The sequence below is a fragment of the Staurois parvus genome, unplaced genomic scaffold (assembly GCF_062004578.1).
Source record: "Staurois parvus isolate SC_StPar_1 unplaced genomic scaffold, SC_StPar_1.0 ptg001766l, whole genome shotgun sequence".
NCBI classification, from domain to species: domain Eukaryota; kingdom Metazoa; phylum Chordata; class Amphibia; order Anura; family Ranidae; genus Staurois; species Staurois parvus.
This window is the reverse complement of record NW_028319562.1, coordinates 703,995-727,338: the sequence shown is the minus strand read 5'-3', so window position 1 is coordinate 727,338 and position 23,344 is coordinate 703,995. Positions and strand designations below refer to the sequence as shown.

At 42.9% G+C, this 23,344-nt stretch overlaps 1 protein-coding gene across 3 annotated transcripts; it reads left to right on the top strand.

The window, feature by feature from the left end:
* The first annotated feature begins 801 nt into the window (after positions 1 to 801).
* LOC149434362 (mixed lineage kinase domain-like protein) lies at positions 802 to 22,114 on the top strand. Of its 3 annotated transcripts, none has more exons than XM_089663793.1 (11): positions 802 to 858; positions 3,840 to 4,293; positions 6,101 to 6,190; positions 6,872 to 7,031; positions 7,144 to 7,241; positions 7,523 to 7,658; positions 7,906 to 7,990; positions 8,447 to 8,601; positions 11,762 to 11,811; positions 15,269 to 15,421; positions 18,478 to 22,114. In XM_089663793.1, exons 2-11 carry the CDS (start codon positions 3,843 to 3,845, stop codon positions 18,549 to 18,551), a joined length of 1,452 nt encoding a protein of 483 aa, XP_089519919.1. In that variant the 5' UTR covers positions 802 to 858; positions 3,840 to 3,842; the 3' UTR covers positions 18,552 to 22,114. The 3 variants fall into 3 exon arrangements, with proteins under 3 accessions (XP_089519919.1, XP_089519918.1, XP_089519920.1); XM_089663792.1 differs by lacking the exon at positions 802 to 858 and adding an exon at positions 2,805 to 2,913; XM_089663794.1 differs by lacking the exons at positions 802 to 858; positions 11,762 to 11,811; positions 15,269 to 15,421; positions 18,478 to 22,114 and adding exons at positions 2,805 to 2,913; positions 8,827 to 9,061.
* Positions 22,115 to 23,344: the final 1,230 nt, after the last annotated feature.

Sequence of the window (23,344 nt, the reverse complement as noted above, 5' to 3'; positions counted from 1 at the left end):
GGCGCTATATTTCACATTTCAGTGTTTTTGGTTTGATTATATTATTGAATTAAATGTATTATTATTATATTATTTTTTATGATTTATTAAATTATAATTTATGATTTCGTGTTTCAAATTTTATCATCCCCGGGATGTTTACTAGACTCTTGTTCGGACAGATTTCAGTGAGTTATTCCTAAAAATTACAGGCCTACAATAAAAAAACGACATATTTCCATGCAAAATAATGGTACCGCTTTCAGCACCAAAAATCGGAAATAATCAGACCGCTAGGGAGGTTAAAATGAATGGGCTGCCCTACATGTGACATGATAAAGTGCGAAAAACATGCAAAAAATGAACCACTGTTCGGTTGCACCTATAGGTGTGATCCAAGCTCTACATTCAGCAAGATAAACCTATCAAAAAATACAATTATTAAACATATAAATTAACAAATTGAAAACCAAGTATCGTCTGGTTGGATCATCTCCCCATGACATAAATTGGGATATTCCCACCATAGTAATGTCTCATCTCCCAGGATGATGTCATCAAGGAGTTTATCACTTCGCCTTCCATAGAGAATGAATTCCATGTATTGATCCCGATCGCTGGTTGTATGACGGATTATACTCCACATAGACATCCCACAATCTGGATTTCATCGCTCTACAGAGGACAAACATAGGAATTTCAATGGGAAAGACGATGAAATGCACAACAGATGATACAATGTGAAGCAGCTGCAGCAGAGCAAATGAAAGTGGAACTTTAGGAGTGTCGCAATACAGGAACTGGGAGTTGTCACATTCCAGGATAAAAGAAGCTGAAGTCAGGCTGAGACTCCACAACCACCTCTCCGCCTGGACAAGAGTAAGTAATTGTTCTATACTGTGCGGAGGACAGGAATATTCATTCTGTGCTTTACCGGAGAGCTGACACCCTAATATCCCCCCAACAATCTTACACTGTTATTATTATACATTTATATATCTCAGACATATACTGTGGTGCTGTACCAGGGGCGGACTGACCATTTGGAAGCTCGGGCACTGCCCGAGGGCCCGGGGTCAGTAGGGGGCCCCATGAGATGCCCCTGGTACCTTTTTTCATAGGCTTTTTGAGTTTGGGCAAGGACACAGGGGCCCCATAATCCACTACTGCCTGGGGGCCCCATGAATTGTCAGTCCGCCCCTGTGCTGTACTGAGTACAGTGAGCCAGTCACATCAGTCTCTGCACCAGAGTAGCTTAAATTCTAATACCCCCCCCCCAAGTTGGGGATCTTAGATTGTACGCCCCTTGAGGGTTAGGGACTGATGTGAATGTACAATATATATGTATTAGGGTCGCTGGTTCAACTGGTTTAAATCCCAACCACTACCAAGCAGGAGATGAGCAGAGTTTGAGCTTACCACCGAGCGGGGGAGATGAGCAGAGTTTGGGCTTACCACCGAGCGGGGGAGATGAGCAGAGTTTGGGTTTTTACCACCGAGCGGGGGAGATGAGCAGAGTTTGGGTTTTTACCACCGAGCGGGGGAGATGAGCAGAGTTTGGGTTTTTACCACCGAGCGGGGGAGATGAGCAGAGTTTGGGTTTTTACCACCGAGCGGGGGAGATGAGCAGAGTTTGGGTTTTTACCACCGAGCGGGGGAGATGAGCAGAGTTTGGGTTTTTACCACCGAGCGGGGGAGATGAGCAGAGTTTGGGTTTTTACCACCGAGCGGGGGAGATGAGCAGAGTTTGGGTTTTTACCACCTAGCGGGGGAGATGAGCAGAGTTTGGGTTTTTACCACCGAGCGGGGGAGATGAGCAGAGTTTGGGTTTTTACCACCTAGCGGGGGAGATGAGCAGAGTTTGGGTTTTTACCACCGAGCGGGGGAGATGAGCAGAGTTTGGGTTTTTACCACCGAGCGGGGGAGATGAGCAGAGTTTGGGTTTTTACCACCGAGCGGGGGAGATGAGCAGAGTTTGGGTTTTTACCACCGAGCGGGGGAGATGAGCAGAGTTTGGCTTTTTACCACCGAGCGGGGGAGATGAGCAGAGTTTGGCTTTTTACCACCGAGCGGGGGAGATGAGCAGAGTTGGGGGTCGCCACCGAGCGGGGGATCTGCTGAATGAGGGTACCAATGAGCTGGGGATCTGCTGAGTGGGGGTACTACTGAGCTGGGATTCCACTGGGCCCCTTTAAAACAAAAAAATCAACAATAAATGGTTCTACCTGACAGTACTAGGGTCGTTAGTTCAAATCCCAACCATGGCACCACCTGCCTGGAGTTTGCATGTTCCCCCTGTGCCTGTGTGGGTTTCCTCTGGGTACTCTGGTCTCTCCCACACTCCAAAGACATGTTGGTAGGTTAATTGGCTCCTGTCTAAATTGGCCCTAGTATGTGTATGTATGAATGTAAGTTGAGGATATTAGATTGTACAACCCTTGAGGTTTAAGGACTGATGTGAATGTACAATATATATGTAAAATGATGGTGCAATATAAGTACCTGTAATAAATTAAAATGCGGTTGCAACAACCCCCCCCCCCCCCCCTCCAATCACACACTATTATTGCTATTCATGTATATAGATCTGACCTATACCGCAGTGCTGTACAGAGAACACTGAGCCAGTCACATCAATTCATCAATCTCTGCACCAGATGAGCTTACACTCTACTTTCCTCTACAGTCACACACTATTAATCATTTTATATAGCTCTGACATATACCCCAGTGTTGTACAGAGAACGTCAAACATTGTGGTGTAGCGTGTGTAAAGGAAGAAGTGATGCATGCTGGGAATATTTGCCTATGCTGTCGACATGTAACTTAATTGCGGAACATGATGTTTGAGAAAGAAATCAGTCAGGGGTGAACATGCACTCTCTCTCGGATGTTTTACAGAACGTTCTGGCCTCTCCAGTTGGCGGTGGTCTGGTAGGTTCGGACTGGGAATGGACTTTGCCTGCTTCTATGAGCCAAGACATTTTAATGGGGTGTAGGTTAATCTGAGACCTAAACTAAATGTAAAATTTAATGAACAGTTTTGTTTCATCTCGGTGCTGCTGATCTCCTGCAGCCTTGTTGCAGCCACTTTGTGACGACATGCACTGTCTCCAGTGATGGCATTTCTCAAGGTGGGCTTCCTGATGAAAACACTGGACCATGCCTTGCATCATGTGTGTTAACGTGGTCACTAGTAGTTCCCACAGGAAGCCCGTGTGACAGGGTGCCAATGCAGACTTGCAGACAACTGGGAGACAAGGACAAAGCGTTATCCCCCCTATGACAGGAAGTGTCTCTGAACAAGAACCTCCATGGCGGGATCACCAGGGAATATTTTAATGAAGTTTGGGGATCATAAAGATTGAAAATGACTTTTGAAATGATTGTGTTAGATGTTATGAGATTTCTGTGATTGGCGTTAGATATATGATCCAAAATAATCAGTGTGGGGTAATTTTGTTGTCCGTCTTCATTGTTCCTGTTTCAGTTTATGAGAAAAGGGAACAAGCACATTTACCAAGCAAAGCCTTCCTGGGTGTATTGACATGGTGGAATGCAGACAGCTCAAGGTGCCTTTTTGTTACCGTTATTGGCCTGACAAACTTTCCCTTTGTACGTCTTTGAAACTGATGTCACTTTATTACTAGGGGCCTGAAATCAGGAGTGAGTGTTACTAACCACTATTCCCCTGTCCAACCAGAAGGCTCTACCTGGCCATTTTTTAGCTTCATTAAGGATAATATTGTTCTGAAAAAAGGATAGATCTTTTATGTTCAATCCCTAGGTGGGTCTCCACTTGTCCAAATGTCCTTTATTGACCAAACCCTGACCTTCTCTAACCCTTTTTGTCCTTGTAGGAGATGGAGGCGTTGGGTCACGTTCTTACTGTTGCTCAGACCATCTATAACCACTGTGACCAGGCCAGCTCCAACAAGAAGCAATGTCGTCGCCTAGAGAAGAGGATCAAAATGTTGCTTCTGACCGCAAAGACTCTGGAGGATCAGCAGGATAAGTCAACGGCTCTGCTGGCAGTGGTGAAGGAGCTGGCCACCACGCTGGAGAACGCCAAGTGTTGGGTCATTAAATATTCTCACCATGCCTGGTGGAGACAGGTACTCAAGGCCAACGGCATTAAGGAAGAGTTTGAACTGATCAACGACCGCCTGGGGGATGCTGCCACGCAGATCTCTGTCCTGCTGGCTGCCGAACACAGGTCTAAATTTTCTCGGTTCTTCACGGAGAAAACCAGGAAGGAGCAGAATGAAAAGGATATAGAGGAAGACCTGAATGAGCTCCGCGCTTACCTCAACAGTGAGTTCTTAGCCCTCACTACAGCCAATGTAAACCATTTTTTTGCTATGCTGTATTATATTGCTGCTTTTTGAACCAGCACAGGGTCACAATATAATAAATAAAATGAGAACTGTATTGATGATCCACCTAATGTATGTAAGGTTCTCTGCAGATCTTTCATGTTCCACACAAGTGTAGGTAGGTCTGGATCATATTTTTATAAATCTTCTGAAAATCGCAGAAAAGGTCTGTCATGATTCATTCAAGATATGTAGCATGTCTTAACCGTACAGTGTCAAAGGAAGGCCAAATGTTTAATTTGTATACCGACACAGCAGGAATCCTAAAGCAATTCTAAAGGTTGATGTTTGTTTTTTTTTTTTTTAAATAACAAATGTTATACTTGCTGTGTGCAGTGATTTTGCACAGAGCAGCCTGGATTCTCCACCTTCTCAGGTCCCTTGCTGGCACTCCTGGCTCCTCCTTTGTTGGGTGCCCCCACAGCAAGCACCTTGCTATGGAGCGCAGCGGAGCAGGCGTGTTCCCAAGCCGCTGCTCCATGTGTCCATTCACACACGGAGCCACGGCTTGGACCCGTCCCCTTATTGGCTAACTGGCTGTGATTGACAGCAACAAGAGCCAATGGCTCCCACTTGCTGTCTCTGCCAATGAAGAGGCAGAGACTCAGAACAGCAGAGGCTGTTGTACACATCGCTGGATCATGATGGGTCTCGGGTAAGTATTGAGGTGGCTTGGGACACTGCTGCACATAGAAGGATTTTTACCTTTGTGTATTGAGGTGATTGTAGCCGTATTAGTGCATTTGCGACAGAAACAATTGAATACTGTCCGTGATACTTTTTTTATTTGCACTAACATACAATTTTGAGGACAAGCTTTCGGGGTATGTCCCCTTCTTCAAAGTCCAAACAGTACTCAACAAACAGTACCTTTGTGTATAGAATGCATGAAAGTAAAAAACCTTGAGCCTTTACAACCACTTAAGTGTGTGTTCCTTGCACACCAGTCTGTGTTTGCGTCCCTATTAGTACAGTGTGTATGTGCCATAAATTACCTTTTTGTCTTCCAATCAGAATCAAATTCAAGTCTCCCTGATGTATATAGACTCCCCTACAAATGGAGTTCAGTTGAAGGGTCCAGGTAATTCTATGTCATACAAAGACATTGTAGACAATTGTGCTCTTCCTACCTTGTGGTAATAGTTTGGCGAAGACCCTTTATTTTTTTATTTATTAATTTTTTTTTTTTCCCACCAGGACTCTGCCCCCTGTGTATAAAACCAGCTCCATAAAGATATGGCTTGACCAGTTTGGTGCAGAGGAACTCAAGTGTCCTATGCAGAGCCCTGACCTCCACCCTACTGTACACATTTGGGATGAGTTGGACATGGTGAGCCTGGTCTCCTCATCCAATATCAGTACCTGTCCTCCCAAAATGGGCACAAATTTCTAGACAGTTTCCAAAATCTTGTGGAAAGACTTCATAAAAGAGTGGAGGATGTTACAGCCACAAAGGGACAACTCTATATTAATGGCCATGGGGAAAGAGAAGGGGCAGCTCTATATTAATGGCCATTGTTTTCAGATAAAATGTCCACAAAGCTCAAATAGGTGTTCAGACATTTGGCCATATAGCGTGCTTTCCATGACTCATCCCCTGCCAGTTATTGGTGGAGTTTAGTGGCTGAACTGACAATTCCAGTGACAAGAGCAGGAGCTCCATTGTATTCTCTATATGGACTTACAGCTGTGATTTTGCCCACTTGAAAATGTAAGAACACTGTGTCTATTTCTGTTTGATGCAGGTCATGTGCCCAAAATCGCAGACAAGATGGACAACGTGAAGGATGAAATGAGCATACTGAGTGCTAAACTGGCTGAAATTAATTTAGCATGTAAGTACACAGAACACCATCACCGTGGCACACAGACAGGGGTATGGTCAGTGGTCTAGAAATTCCTGATGTGGCAGAGGCAATGGCATTCATATCTACTAAAAAAAAAATGCTCATTGCCTCCATCTTGAATTTTCACACGAGGGGCAGCATAGGCCAAATTCCCAATCTTTTGATAGCAAGCTATACTATACCCTCTAACAGAAATTCAAGACCTGCATAAAAAATTAAACGTGGACGTTCACCTAATACAGGCAAGGTGTACCAAATACCCACAATGTACTGCTGTGGCATGATTGGCATGTGATTTGTAAATCAAGTTGGATCTTCTTGATCACTAAAAGTAACAGCTCTCAGATAAATAGGATACTGCAAATTCAGCATTCATCAAAAGTGCAATATGGTGAAGCTATACTCTCCACATATTTACAGGCTCCTATTAGCCTCTTTGTTGTGAACTGAGTGACTCCTCTCAGTGACTGCTCCCTTACTGGGCAGAACAACCTGAGGCTTCAGTCAAAGGGAGCTACAAGGTAGGCTACTTGCACTGGGCTGTCTCTTTGGCCTTATTCACACCATACATCTACAGTTGTGTGCAGCAAAATGAACAGGGTGCGACAAGCCTTTTAGGTAGCTCATAGTGCTCTGGGAAAGTGTAATTGACCGCTTTCTATCTCCTAGGTACCCGGCCAAAATGGAACATCACAGAGATCAGGGCAACAGATCTGAAGCAAGGAGACCTATTGCTGGAGAGACCCACACATTACCTCTACCGAGGAGAGCTCCACCGCAGTCCTGTGGCCATCAAAGTGTTCAAGGATAAGAATGTGCAGAGTGAAGCGTGAGTTCTGGGGACACACAGACCAGTCCTCTTCCGTCTCGTGAGAGGTAGACTGGTCCTCTTCTAGTGCATGGTAGGGAAGGCAGAAGGTGACATTATCTGTTTTTTACAGATTCATTCGGAGGACATTTCTGTCTGAGAGCGAAACGATGAAGAAATTTGAGTGTTTGAATATTTTACGACTCTATGGTATCTGTATCAACAATTCAGGTGAAGACAGCAACATCAATTCTTTCTATGTCCCTGAGCTCTGTTCTGTCCTGTTTCTCATCCAGACTCTCTGCAGCTCTGTTCTGGTCTCCCATATCTGCTTTCATTCTTTTCTTCAGGTCTTTGTCCTGGTCTCCTGTCTCTGTTCCCATCTTCTTTCTCTCTCTCCCCTCATCTCTGCAGCTGTTTCATGGTCTTCTGTCCCTGTCCTCAACCTCATTCTTTATTCTCCTCTCTCCTGGTCTCTTTTCTCTGTTTCCATCCTCTCTTCTCTGATTCAGGCCCAGAAACTATCTACTCTCTTGTGATGGAGTTATGCGAAAAAGGGACACTACGGGAACTGCTACAGACTGAACTGGACTTGAGTTGGGATCGGAGAGTTCTTATGGCTCTAGATGCAGCCAGAGCGCTGTACAGGTCAGACATCTCCATTTTATCCCATAACTGGAAGCATTGATTTACCTGACTAAGCTGGTTTAGCTTGGAGATGGTCTGCTGGCGATAAGTGACTACATTTATTAGGTGTTAGAAATTGGCAATGTTGGATTTGTTTTTGGAAAATCTTGTAGTAAAATAATGACTCGTAATTCAGGGAATGCGAACATTGCTTATTTTTCATCATAACCCGCCATTACTAAATGAGGCCCAAAACTTCTTATTACAGGTTACATCAGACTGAAGAAAAAGCCATCCTCCATGGGAATCTGAACAGCTCCAAATATTTGGTGGATGGGACATTCTGTGTGAAGGTACCAAATATATGCCCAACAACACAAACCCCAATGACATGACCAGTATAACGAAGACTGTTCAGGAGTCTCAGGCTTTTTGGAAGTCGCATGGTCTGTAGCTGGAACATTGCTGTTTTCTCTGTGGTTGTAGTCTGCAGAGATGGTTTTTCATTGGCCATGTTTGCTGTAGTAGGGTTTATGGGTGTCGGGGGAGGTCAATGCTGTCTGTCCATGTACACAAGGTATAGAATGTGTATAACGTAGACATGGTATTTGGGATCAAGGCTTGCAGACAACAAGGGTTCAAGTCAGTGACCGCAAAGCATGTGGGCGAGCTCCACCCTTGACGGTGTGGGCGAGCTCCACCCTTGACAGTGGACAATGTGACCTAATGCTGCTTAAAGTGACTCTGCACAAAGCCCACACTTCTAAAAATTTTCCCAATCTTATATGCAACGTCATTGATGTCCCCAGCTGTCGGGATTTGAGCTCTCCAAGACAGAATCCTCCATCCAGAGACCCTCCAACGTGGTGACAAGAAAGGAGAGAGAGCTGGAGTACATGGAGTACATTGCCCCTGAGACATGGCAGGATATTAACGCATATGACAAACGCAGCGAGATTTACAGGTGAGGTGCTACAATTTTTATCAGCAGGGATAGTCTGCTGTAGGACTGGATCATATAATCCATAACAAGCCACCCTTCGTAAATTCTGCTTACATACGCTGTTGTCGGCACGTATGCATTCACAATCATGGCAGGTACATCGTAAATTCCATGACTGTATGATTTCCTTTTCACACACAATCCATAAACCAACATGGCTTTTTTTTTTTTTTTTTTTTTTTTTAGTAAATCTGGCCCAATGTTTAGGAAAGGTGGGATCCCATCCCAATATCCACTCCGGTCAAAGGCATCTATGGAGCCATCAACCTCTACATGTCAGTCTGTACTAATGTCAGTAACTGGATTAAAACTGAACTCTGAGAACAGGGCTAAATACAAATAAAATGGTATATACATGAAAGCTGTTTTACCTGCCACAGGATTTGCCTTTTGTCTATCCAGTCCTGAGATTTGCACAGTTCTGCCTGGCAGGATGAGAGATGTTTCAGCTACAGTTGCATACCACTTATAGGTCTTGTCTATGTGTTTGGACAGTGAAGGAGAAGCAGCCGATCAGTGAGCATTTCTCTCATTCTGCTCTCTCCTGATATCTGCATGTTCCATTCACTGCAACACACTTAACTGGCTCCCTGTGATTCTTTCCCCTCTGTTAGCCTGAACTATGATGTATAGGGACTTCAAAGGGCTGATACCAGGTCACATTTAGGCACTTAACCTCCTTTCACACTCCTGCAACCTCACAACCTCATTGTCCTGCGCATTGATTGTGCCAGCCGCCATTAAAATGTGTTGTCACTTGTCATGTGACTTTGTGTTGCAGGACAAGTCGCAGCAGTGCAAACCAGGGCTTACACTACTTGTATTAAAAAAAAAAAAACCCTATTACTGAATGCAATGTAAATCCACTGGAGGGCAAATGGTTAATACATCACAATCCAGTAAATTTCCTGGTGATGAAATGTAGAAGTGTTTATTGTGAAGACTCCGGTCCCCCTTCCTGTCCTCCTGGTGAACAAACAACTTTGGTCACTGAACAACTTCCCAAAATTTTGACTTTCGATGAGGAAACCTCAGTTTGTGAAACTTTGTCTGCTGAGGAAGCCAAGCAGTAACTGTCTGAATGCTACATAGATACCCACCCTGAGCAGGTGTTCTGTTGTCATGGGAACAGGAATTGCTCAAATGCTACATGGTAACAATCCCAGCTGAGGGTTCTGTCGTCATGGAAGCAGGAACTGCTGAAACGCTAAGTAGTAACCCGCCCAGAGCAGTTGTTGTCATGGAAGCAGGAACAGCTGAAACGCTACGTAGTAACCCGCCCAGAGCAGGTATTGTCATGGAAGCAGCAACGGCTGAAACACTACGTAGTAACCCACCCAGAGCAGGTGTCGTCATGGAAGCAAAAACTGCTGAAACGCTACGTAGTAACCCGCCCAGAGCAGGTGTCATCATGGAAGCAGGAACTGCTGAAACGCTATGTAGTAACCTGCCCAGAGCAGGTGTTGTCATGGAAGCAGCAACGGCTGAAACACTACGTAGTAACCCACCCAGAGCAGGTGTCGTCATGGAAGCAGAAACCGGCTGAAACGCTACTTAGTAACCCGCCCAGAGGAGGTGTTGTCATGGAAGCAGGAACGGCTGAAATGCTCCATAGTAACCCGCCCAGAGCAGGTGTTGTCATGGAAGCAATAATTGCTGAAACGCTATGTAGTAACCTGCCAAGAGCAGGTGTCGTCATGGAAGCAGGAACTGCTGAAACGCTACGTAGTAACCCGCCCAGAGCAGGTCTTGTCATGGAAATGGTTTTGGCGTTCTGTCTGTACTTACACCAAATGTCATGACCATTCACTCCAAATTGGGAAAAGTACAGGAAGTGTGACCCATCCCTGCAGGCATCTTCCTAGATGGGTGTGAAGTTGGTTCGAGTAGTTATAGTTTTGGTTTTGCTAGGTGAAAGCATAGTGGGCTCACTGTACTAGGTGAGCTGTGATCATGTATTTAGGTCTGCTCTGCTGCTGGCAGGCCAGTATAGCTCCCTCTGCATTCAGAAGGCTGGAGAAGTTTCTGGATGGAATGTGTGGAGCTAAGCCAGCATCAGTATTCATGCAGCCCCAGCCAATCCCAGGGAGCTGAGGCATGCTGGGCAACTGAATATATTGAGAGGGCACACGGGGCTCTGGGTCTTTCCTGCCCAGGATTGTTCCAGCTTGGAAGAGGGCACGTTGCCCTCCCATGCGTCTGCTGCCTTGGGCCTCAGGTGGGTGACCTGAAGGCTTGAATGCTGCAACCCAGGTGCTACAGAGGGGGATGTCTACTGGAGATCTGGTCTGGTATCATGGAGGCCTTGTTAGTACAGACATCCGAAGTATCCTAGAAACTGTGTGTGCTGTTTAGACCCCCCCCTTCAGGTGCTAGGGAGTCAGCTGGGGGTCTATGCAAAAAGGGGTCACTGACTGGTGTGCTGAAGTCATTGTCCATTTAACCCCCTCACTGCCAAGAACTTTGCTCAAGTTTTCTTCCACCACCATGAAGATTAGATAAGGTCCTCCAGTGTGCATAGTTCCTAAATTCTGGAGTATCCTACTCGTCTCCCAAATCCCTATCCATGTTCCTCAATAAATAAACCCCACAAAAATGACCCCCTATATTGGACATTAAAGGGAACAAGCATGTGCTGTGTGCCTGGCTGCCGGGCGAAGATAGTTGGGAGACCTGGACAATATTCCAGTGGCTGCTATGGGAGTAGCACTACATCACTGTGGTTTCCGAGTAAGGAGGCATTAAGTGAAATTTAGAGCCAGTAAACCATTCACTTTGTGCGTTTTTCTAATCTGATGATTCTTATTTAGTGGTAAAATGCTCTCTGTAAATTTTTCAGGCTGGTATATGGACTCCAGTCAACATCCAACAACCTTCCTCCCCATTGCAATTGGAAAAATTTGATTCAAACTCTTAAAATTCCAGTCAATGTTTCAACTTTGAATTCAATCCTCATCACTAGTGATAAGGATGAGAATTGTACAGGGAGAAGAACTTCCAAACGCAGGTTCTCTAAATCTAGTACAGGAAATGATTGGAACGTCTAATTAGGAGTATCCTTTGTGTCAGAGACACATGTTATTCCTCATTGTCGTGATAAATAATTGTCCTTCTCTTCCAGCCTGGGTGTGGTGATGTATGAAATCGCTACAGGAAAGCCGCCCTTTCACAGTGAGTATATGACCAGACTTTCCTGTTATAGTACAGTATATGAAACTGAGCTGACCTAATGCAGAACTATGCAAAGGGTTCAGGTAGCTGTGAAAAAAATGCTGCACAGCCAGAATTCTATAAAGAAATTCTATGAACAGTTTTTAGTGATCAAGAGGCTTCTTAGGAAATGCAGTATAGGGGAGGGGTGGTGTGACATAAATTAAATCCATATTTGGCATGACCACCCTTTGCATTTTTAAAGTAGATATACCCTAACTAAATGACATTAGTTTTGCTCTGTGTAGTATATAAGGTTGCCCTCTTTTCACTGAAATGGTCATATTTTGGTTACTTTCCTTCCCCTCCCCTTTTTTTTTCCCATTTCAGTCCTGCCGATCTGCAGCCTCTTCCCATTTTCATGCACTCTAGTGATGGCTGCAAGGCATTTCTAAGGGCTGGTTTGCCAATGGTGCCAAAAGTGGACTACATCTGTGTAATGTGAATTGCCAACCACTTTGTAGTCTCCATCAAGGACCTTCATGGCAGGATCACCAGAATTTGTTTTATTGAAAGATGTAGATTTCAAAAATTGAAAATTTTCTATAGAAATCATATTATGAGATTTCATTGATTTTGGTTTATGTTCACTTTCACAGAAAAGTGATTTTCATGAGTACACATCCAGTGCTCATGGTCTCAGGTCTTCATGTGGTAGGACTTTCAGTGTTCTGGAGGACTTGTCGCAGTTACTATAGCAGGAGAGAAACCCCAGACTGTGTGCTATACTGTATGTCCAGATTCCAGCAAATCCTATACAACTATGAACAAAATATGTGGTAACAGACATATAGAAGAGAAACTGAGTACTGTAAAAGCAACTTTATTATGCACCATTAAAAATCTGTTACACAACATTAAAAATCACTCTCCACATAGGGCTTCATACAGGCTGGATTGATGTGAACTGAGTTTGTTTCTAAGATGCTTCAAGGGCCCCCTCTTTGGAATATACTGTGTGTGCCTTGACTACCATGCTGTCTTTATGGTAACTTGCCAACATTGGGTCTGGATGGTTCCCCATTAGGAGGTTGGTCCTATTTTAAGATTATGTATAAAAGCCCATTGGCTGTTTATTGAATGTACCTGAATTTCCCACCCGAGAGGCAGTGGCTTCACCCTGGTCTACTTATTTGCACCTCTATAGGCAACATGCACTTGCTGTGAATTCCAGTCTACCATACTGATTGATATTACTCTATTAAAGATTAGTAGTGGGTTCCAGTGTATGGAGTCTGTCACATGTGCTCCTGAAGGATTCCTGAAACGTAATGAGTCCACATGTGAATTGTGAATTGGAACCTTTGCATGTTGTGAACCCCTATGTGGAGAGTAACTTACAGTTCCTTTGCTGTCTTCCTTCATCCTGTTTCTGATCCTAGACTGTCTCAGTGATGGGGAGATCAGGGCTCTGTGGGGGGGCATACCATCTGTTGCCAGGTTCTTTGCCCCTCCTGAAGAACATTGCCATTTTTCTGAACCCTAGTCCTTGTGTTTTTCATATGTAGGTGATTTTCTCTTTCATACCAGGGTCCCAATAGTTTCTGCCAGCTCTGAGCTAATAGCAATGCTGGAAATCCTATAAAAGTAAGCATGATGTATTCATTTTGTTAAACAATATGATAGTGTGACAAGAACACGCCTATCTGAAAAAGAAGGTTTCTAAAAGATCCACGCGGAGTAGTATGAATTCAAATGAATTTGAATTCATTTGAATTCATACTACTCCGCGTGGATCTTTTAGAAACCTTCTTTTTCAGATAGGCGTGTTCTTGTCACACTATCATATTGTTTAGTATGCTGTCCCCTGGGTTTATGTATCCACACTTGTACAAGTGAGTGGGAGAGGTGCTTATGACATTAACAATTAGTGTCATTTTTGGTGGCTTGCTTTTGCTTTATTGTTGTTGTATTCATTTTGTGCTGCACTCAGTCTCCATGGCCAACATCTGTACTTCCCGTCCTTACCTACTTCCCGTCCTTACCCGCTTTTGTATGTGCTGGACCAGGGCCAAAACCGGGGGGAAACGGAGGTTGAGGGTGGACACCGTATTGCAGGGGGTGCTGCCCACACCGGGTGCCACTGCTGCCAGACCAAGTCTAATGGACAGGAGGCACCTGCTGCATAGTCAGTCAAATACAGGAGAAACAAATAGGATTGAGACTGCACCGTGTGCCAGCGCTGAATCGCTCCACTCCTCCTGCCTGCCCCATAGAAAGGCATTCCTGAGCGTCCCTTCAGTTCCTGTTGGTATGTTGCTAATCAAGCCAGCATATTGGGCAACACCTGTCTGCTGTGACATTTTGTGGTTGCAGGGTGACCTAAACTTTGGTGTAGGATGATCACCTTTCCTCTTGTGCCTCACTTTTTCCATAGCAAAGATTTTTCACTCTGTCACAACCTCCCCTCTTCAGTGTGGTATTCCCTTCCCTTGTTTTACTCCATATCCCATACCTGGTGGAGACTGGAACATTATGGAGGCCTCTCTTGCACCTCCTACCCAACACTCCTGAAGGTGGAGACAGAGTGTAAGGGCACGGAGTGACACGAGTGCCGGAGTAGCTAGCTGGCGAAGTCCACTCTGTAAGTGAGTACAACTGGTAGTTGCAGTCCTCAGAACAGGATGCAGGAGCAGCTTGGTGCCAGAGCAGAAGACGGAAGCAGGACTAGGAGATGGGCAGCGGTCAGTGAGGGACATAATCAGCAGGCCGAGGTCCATAACTGGGCAAAGCAGTACAGAATTGGCAAGCAAAGACAAGTCCAGTAAACAAACTGGGGTCAAAGTAATTAGGTGAACAGAGCCAAGACGGAAGGAGAAGCTGAGTGCAAGGGCAAGCCTGGTAATACACAAAGCAGGTACAGCGAATCGGGTCTCAGGAACATGGGAACAAGCTGGAGACCATTCAGTAACAAACTAGTTTAAATAGACCACTAGGTGCCAAGTGCATACACTAATTGGTATGCGTACGTGCGTGAGCATGACAAACTGGAATAGTATGTCTAACATTGCCTCTTCCCTTAGAAATATGAGCATGTGTGCAATGCATGACCATAGGCTTGCATTGGTTTTCTGGTGCTGGGAGTCTAGTTTACCTTTTATACTCCCTTCACATAGCTATTTCTACTTTTTGATTCATCAGTTTGGGTCAACCTTCACATGACGCACAGTACTGCGTGTGGGCAGAGTGTGATCTCCTCCTATCCCCATGTGATTATTTATTTATTTTTTCCTCCTGGATGTTTCGTGTTCTTCTTCAATCCCAAAATAAACTCCTTGTTTGACTGGCTGTAGAAAGAATCTGTGTGTAAGCTCTGTCCTGTGAATGGATAGAAAACCATGTTCCTATATCTCCCACACGCATCTTGTATGACAAGACAAGGGCCTCCTTGCTAACATTTATTTTATGTTCTCTTCAGAGCTGGAGGTGACTGCAGACAATCTGGGGGAGATGCAAGAAAAGTGGTGGGCATCACTGGATAATGACCTTCCCTCTTCATGTCCTGATAGCTTCCGTGACCTCATCAGACTGCTCTTAAAGAGGAATCCCAAGGATCGCCCATCTGCTGGGGGTAACTAGACTTGGAACAATTCACTCAGATTACATAAATGGTGACTGCTAGAATCAGTGGGGACAAAACCAAACAAAAAAACAAACCAAATTTCAAATTATTTCTTTAATCTTAGAGCAGAGTGACTGGGTTCTGGACTAGACCTGTAGAATGAAAAAACTTGGTTCATTTCAATACATTATTTAAATAATTTAATTTTAGTTAAATTCGTTTTCGGAATTTCGTTTTCCTTTTTTATGCATTTTCAAATTCAATTTGAATTTTACCAAATTCGGTCGAATTGATTGAATTAGACCAAATCAAAAAATATTGAATCAGCATCCAAATTTTGGAAGACTGTTATGGTGTGTTTGTGTTTTTTTTTTTTTTTTTTTTTTTTTTTTTTTTTTTTCTATTTTCTTTAATTTTCTATTCTAATTTCTCCTACTCAAAATTAGAATTTCGGAAGACTGTTATATTGTTTCTAAATGAACAAACTGAACCAGCACTCAAATCTTCATGCAGACTAAGATAACTGAAACTGTCATTCGCAGAGGTGCAGCCCTTTAAAAATCGTGAAATCTTGATACTGGTGGACAAAAGCAAAACAGGGCACACTCTCTTCGTGCATTAACTTAGTAAACCAAGAATTTATTAAAGCATAAAATGCATACTCACAAACCAAAGGGGGACAAAAACAAACGAGGCCCTAATGACAGTCCAAAGTGATGATAGACCCTTAGTGAGGTAGACTTTTTGGAGACTAACTCTCTTTGGGTTTGTGAGTATGCATTTTTATGCTTTAAAATATGCTTTTCTAATTTATCCTATTCTTTTTCCATTTTTTTTTTTTTAATTTTTATTCTTGTTTCCAAACTATTAGAATTTCGGACATTTTTTTTGTTTTTATTTTTTCTTTTCTATTGTATGCTATTTTATTCTATGCTCTTATATTCTGTTTTTATTCTATTCTTTTCTATTACACTTTTTTTTTTTTTTTTTCTAATCTATTCTAGTTTTCGGACAGCGTTTTCAGATGTAATTTAGAAATTCAAAAGAATCTGAACAAAATTTCAATCGTAACAAATTTAGATGCTTCTGAATAATGAAAAATGTGTCCATATTTTCAATCTGAACCGCCCATGTCTATTCTGGGCCAATTGGGAGATTCAGGCAAATAAAGAACTAGCTTATGTGGCTTGAATTCTATGATGGTAGGAGCTTCTAGCAACTGTCTGGGTTTCACCCTTACGGCACCATGTATTTTAGCCATTATAAAAACACTATATGGTAAAACCTATGTGGACCTCTCTCCAAATGAAGGCGTTCAGGTGCTTTCACTGAAAGGTTGGGCTATGTTAATATTTGACTATACAAAGATTTTAGATAATTGTGCTGTTCCAACCCTTTTTCTGTTTTAGTTTGACTGCCCCTGTGTACAAAGCCAGTTCCATAAAGACATGTTTTGACTAGTTTGGGGTTGAGGAACTCAAGTGGCCTTCAGAGCCCTGACATCAGTTGGCTAGTCAGTCTGGTCTCTTGACTCCCACACCTTCGCTAATCAAACAATATTTTGTCAAACCAGGTTCAACACTCCATTCCTAGCCTTCTGCCTGGAGTACCAAGGTATCACTCTCTATATGGCTCATAAACCAGTAGAGGCATGATTGTGGACCCTCCCATGCTTGTTGAAAATCCTTCACTATAGATACATTCTGCACAGAAACCTTATAAAACTAATAGGGGGTTAGCATGTGTAGTTCATTTCAGTCCAAATTGAAATTTGAAGAAAACTTTAATTCTTAAGAGATTCAGATGTATCTGAATTTCCACATTGCACTAGTAATGAATTTGAACAAATTCAAAATAAAAAACAAAATTTTGCCTAAAATGAATTATTCGAATCTAATTCAAAACAAATTCAAACTGTAAACATATTGCTGATTTCCTTCCCAGCCTGTGTCTGTTGGTGTTAGAATATAGCCATCTTCCAAAATTTGAATTTCCAAAATAATAGAATAGAAAATAAAGGAACAGAACATAGCTTTCTTCCGACATTCGAAAAAACTGGAATATAGCTGTTTTTATTTTCTATTCCATTCTTTTTGAAATTCAAATTTCGAAGGATGGCTATATTCTATTTTATTCTGTGTTTTTTGTTTTTTTCATTTTTGGAGTAGAGCTATATTCTATTTTACTATTTATTTTCTATCCTATCCTACTATATAAAATCAAATTTTAAAAATGGAATATAGATTTACTCCAAAATTAAAATTTTGAATAGAATATACCTGTCTTCCAAAATTTGAAATAGAACCAGCTATTCTTAAAAATGACTTTGGATCAATTTGATATTTTCAATTCAAATACTCTGAATCCATTGGAAAAATTTTCAATCCAGTCAAAAATGAATAAATCTAAATGTAACAAATTTGTTATGAATGCAACAAAATTAGTACCTTAACAAATCAATCTGTAACAAAACACAACTTTTTTCTTTTTTTTTAAGTCCGCAAACGTGCAACTATAACGTAAAAACCCGTAAGTGTCCGCAAAAAAGTGCAAGTGCAGAAACACACACACGAAAAACGTGCACTTAGGGGTGTGTTTGTCCTACCCCCGAAAGGGTTGGACCGTTCACCCGATCCCCCGGGGCACGAAGCTCCTGACAGGGACAAGGTTCCCATTTGGTCCTCCTGGCCAAAAGGCCTGGTGGACCACCGTTCCTTATGCCCAGCCGAAGCCGGACATCCAGTACTAGGCAAGGGGGTTCTCCCGAAGAGAAAACCCCCTAGGGATCAGGGGAGGAAGGAACCGTATGGCCACACATCCTCCCCCTAGACTTCAGGTAAGGCCCGAGGACCCACACCCTCCATCCGTGAAAAAAAACACACACATAAGAAAGCAAAAAGTGACAAAACGTGGGAGTGGTTTAAATAAATAGAATAAAATAAAAAAGTGGTACCGTGCCTAACAGTGCACAGACCAGGCCCTCACAACTGCACATGACATATGTATCTTACCTGATCTGGAGATGGTGTTTGGCTGATCTCATGTAACTTCTTCTGTCATTTCAGTAACTGTGGATCTACTCATGGTTAATTTGAATCACCAAAGCCCAGAAAGATCTGATCAGGATGTCACGCCATAGTGCGGGGCCAACATTTATTTATAAACTTGTTGCACCTATCACAAGCTTCATGCACTGGCTGGCCAATCAGAGCTTCATCTTGATCAAACTGATATAGTGGCTGCTAGTGTCTTTTCAACTACCTGATTTTTTACAGGGGACTTATGGAAGATTGATATAGGAAATATTACCACTCCATGATATGGTGCATTGCTTTCTGGATCTGTGAAGGAACTGAAGATGAAGGAAGACAATAACTGAGTTTGTTAAACTGATTGCTGGTCCCTCTTCACTGCAGCAGAGCTGTCTATTGTCTCAGCCGACTCCTAGGGATAACGGTTTTACAAGGAGCTAATGATAAATGTGAATTGTATCCAACCATATTGTAAGAGGCTCACTGACTGCCTATAAATATACAGTCAGGTCCAAAAATATTGGGACATCGATACAATTCTAACATTTTTTGGCTCTGTACATCACCACAATATATTTGAAATGAAACAAACAAGGTGTGCTTTAACTGCAGACTGTCAGCTTTAATTTGAGGGTATTTACATTCAAATCAGGTGAACGGTGTAGGAATTACAACAGTTTACATATGTGCCTTCCACTTGTTAAGGGACCAAAAGTAATGGGACAGAATAATAATCATAAATCAAACTTTCACTTTTTAATACTTGGTTGCAAATCCTTTGCAGTCAATTACAGCCTGAAGTCTGGAACGCATAGACATCACCAGACGCTGGGTTTCATCCCTGGTGATGCTCTGCCAGGCCTCTACTGCAACTGTCTTCAGTTCCTGCTTGTTCTAGGGGCATTTCCCCTTCAGTTTTGTCTTCAGCAAGTGCAATGCATGCTCAATGGCTGCTAGTGTCTTTTCAGCTATCTGATTGGTCACGGGGGACTTATGGAAGAGTGCTATAGGAAATATTACCACTCCATGATATGGTGCATTGCTTTCAGGATCTGTGAAGAAACTGAAGATGAAGGAAGACAATAACTGAAATTTTTAAACTGATTGCTCATTGCTGGTCCCTCTTCACTGCAGCAGAGCTGTCTATTGTCTCAGCTCCTAGAATTAACGGTTTTCCAAGGAGCTAATGATAAATGTGAATTGTATCCAACCATATTGTAAGAGGCTCACTGACTGCCTATAAATATATATAAAATATAGCATGAAAGCTAGAAAAGCTTCCAAAAATTTAGAAGGTTTTGAATTAAAAGGGGAATGTTTTTAGAAAGATCAGCAAAAGAATTACATTGTGTCTTAAAGTTTTTAAAACCCAAAACAAAAATGTAACAGATGTGGAGGTCTTCTGTCTTTAGGCCTGGTTCACACCTAAGTAGTTTGGTTTTTATGCATTTTTTGCATCCATGTTTTTGATGTGTGGTTTTGTTTTCGGCAAATTTGTTATTGGGTAAATTTTTAAACCCACGTGCCAAATGCTTCAAAAATGCACTACATACGGTTTCTGCAGCATCTCTGTTGAGGTCTAGGGGCAGACTGACCATTTGGAAACTCAGGCACTGCCTGAGGGCCCGGGGTCAGTAGGGGGCCCCATGAGATGCCCCTGGTACCTTTTTTTCATAGGCTTTTTTGAGTTTGGACAAGGACACAGGGGCCCCATGATCCCCTATTGCCCGGGGGCCCCATGAGTTGTCAGTCCACCCCTGTTGAGGTCTGTTAAACCAAAAACAGAGTTTTGCATTTGAAAAAAAAAAAAAGTCTCTGACCCTTTCCAAAAATGCAGCAGTTGAAAAGCGCATAAATGTAAACATGTCTCATAGGAAAGCATGTTAAGTGGACTGTAGTGCTCTTCTGCAAAAAGCACTAAAAACACACTGGTGTCAACCAGGCCTTAGCTGTGGCATTCTTTCTCTTTTTTTTTTTTTTTTTTTATTTGAACTAGTAATCCTGTGACTACCACACTGTCTTAAGGTGACAACACTCCCTCCCCTACCGTATCCTAGGAGGAGCAGTGTTGTCACCCTAGGCTCGTATCCTGATTTGGACTACAAACCAATCGTCCTCTATTCATCTCCATTACATGGGGAAGGGATTATTGGTTTACATCAGATAGCGTGGAGGGAAGATTCATTTTATACTGTCAATCATGCCAGCAGGAAATGACTCTGCATTTCTGGAAGGATCAATAGGTATTTTCCCCTACTGGTTGAAAATATTCACAGTTTGAAAAAAGTGAATGAGAGATGAGCTCGGTGTTTTATTGAGCAAAACTGACATTCCAATTATATCGGAATTTATCTTCTCCTTGGGAAAGGAAATCTGACATTGAAAAGAATTGCCATAGTTTCCCCCCCCCCCCAACAAAAAAAATCAAACAAAAAAAACCCCACCCCCCCTGGATGGACTCCTACAGCTGTTGGGTTGTACAGTGGACCTCCACACATCTTCTCTAAGTGAAGAAATCCCATGTCCAATGCTGAGGTCCTCTTAATATGTGAAGCATTTCTCTGTGTTTCATGAAGTCTGGCGTTTAAGTGATTCCTTTTATTATTTATTTCAGGTACTTATATAGCACCATCAATTTATGCAGCACTTTGCATATATATTGTACATTCACATCAGTCTCTAACCCTCAAGGGGCGTACAATCTAAGTTCCTTAACCTACTGTCCGTTTACACTCAGCTGTTTACATACTTTTTGTTTAAACTCAGCTACTTACACTCAGCTGTTTGTATACTTTCTGTTTACACTCAGATGTCTGTTTACATACTGTCTGTTTACACTCAGCTGTTTACATACTGTTTGTTTACACTCAGCTGTTTACACTCTGCTATTTGTTTAAATTCAGCAGTGCACATTTGCACTTTTCTGGCCAAGCCGGTACATTAGTCTTCCTGGGGACTGAGGCTGAAGATGCTTCCTTGGGCCCTGTTCACATTAGGCCATTTTGAAACCACGAGCAGAATTATTGCAATTCCGCATGATTCCAAATTGTGGCAAAACATGCGACTCTGCCACGATTGTCAATAGGAAAAACACTCATTTAAAAACCGTGCTAAGCTTGGCGCCCAAAAAAGGAGCAGAAATCTTCTTTTGGACAACAAATGTGCATAGGGCAGCTCATTAAAATGAATGTGCCGCAATATGCATGACGCATGGAAACATAAATCTCACATTTGAGTTCACAAGCTGGAAAACACCCATTCCCACAATGCGGTATCTGAATGGGACCTTTGTAGTTTATGGGGCTGTAGTACACAGGCACGGCCAGGACAGTGTAGACTTGCACCGCTGGATGTAAACAAACAGTGGAATCACAGCTGCCAGATTGTGGTGTGTATCTGTGGAGGGGGGTGGAAGGGCTAGGTCAGGAAGGGTACAAAAACTGATAAATGCACTTTGTTCTGAAGTGTACTTATCCTTTTTATTATGTTATTATTTTAGAACTTTTTTTTAAGGTCCATTCCTCAGGAAGTTGACTAACGACTGATATGGGTCACTGAAGGAGATCACTCTATACCCCCATTGTCTATATTGACACTCTGTATTGCACTAGAAGCATGCATTATTTTTTATGTATCTTTTGAATGAATAAAGTTTCTGATCAATTTTCAATTCTTGGCATCTTCCTGTATACTTTGATCTATGATGTTACATCCTTGGTGGCCCCTGCAGCCTTGTGGCCCCGGATTTCTCCTCCATCCCCTGCCTCCAGCATGCTCTCTACTGTGGCGGATGATGGTTGTGACGGATGCAAAAAGGGAGAAAGTCACCAGCACACGAGGATCACCAATATGGGTCCAAATGTTTTAATGAAAGATCACATAGTTACAGCAAGGCAACGTTTTGGAGTCTCGCAGGACCCCTTCATCAGGCGTGTGTCATGCCTGATGAAGGGGTCCTGTGAGACTCCAAAACGTTTCCTTGCTGTAACTATGCGATCGTTCACTAAAACCTTTGGACCCATATTGGTGATTCTCGGTGTGCTGGTGACATTCTCCCTTGCTGAATCTGTTCGGTTCCATTCGATGGTTGCTGCAGCACCCACTTATACACACAGCCATTTTTAACGCAGGAACGTGTGCGTTTGGATTGTACGCTGGGATGCAAAAAGGTGATCCCCCTGAAATGAAATCCTGACCCTCTAATACAGAGTTTCTCAACCTTGATTCAGTCAAGACACCCTTTAAAATTATAGACAGTTCCGAGGCACCCTTTTAAAATTATGTACAGTCTTGAGGCACCTCATTCCAAAATGGGGTGCCTTAAGACTGTCCATAATTTTAAAAGGGCACCCTATTCTAATATGTGAAAAACGATTCTAATAGTTTTATGTAACGCAGCAACATCCACACATGTAGGACACCCAACATTAGAGGTGATTTATTCTTCCAAAGCAAATACACTTCTGCACACTGGTACTGACTAGTATTCCCATGTTTCTCTTCTCCCTCAGTTTTTATCCATTACTGAGCTATTGTGACCCCAACACTGATGGGCAGAGGCAGGGGAGGGTCAAACTAGGATGCTGTGCAGGCAGCTGACATCCTCCTCATCAACTGATGATGTCATTGGTTGTCAGGTCGCCGGTGGCTAGAAGTTCGGAATAAGGCACAATGAAAACCTGTGACTTTGTGTAACTAAAAGGCAGGCTTGTTCCACCCGCTGGCTTGTATACAAGTTTTGGGCAATTTTTAGACATTTTGCCAAGGCACCCCTGAAGAAACCTCAAGGCACCCTGGTTGAGAAAGGCTGCTCTAATATAAGACAGCGTTCATTTCCTCCAGCACCCCAGGTACCCCCATCCTCCTTCAAATGTCAGCATCTTCCGTCTCACTATAGATA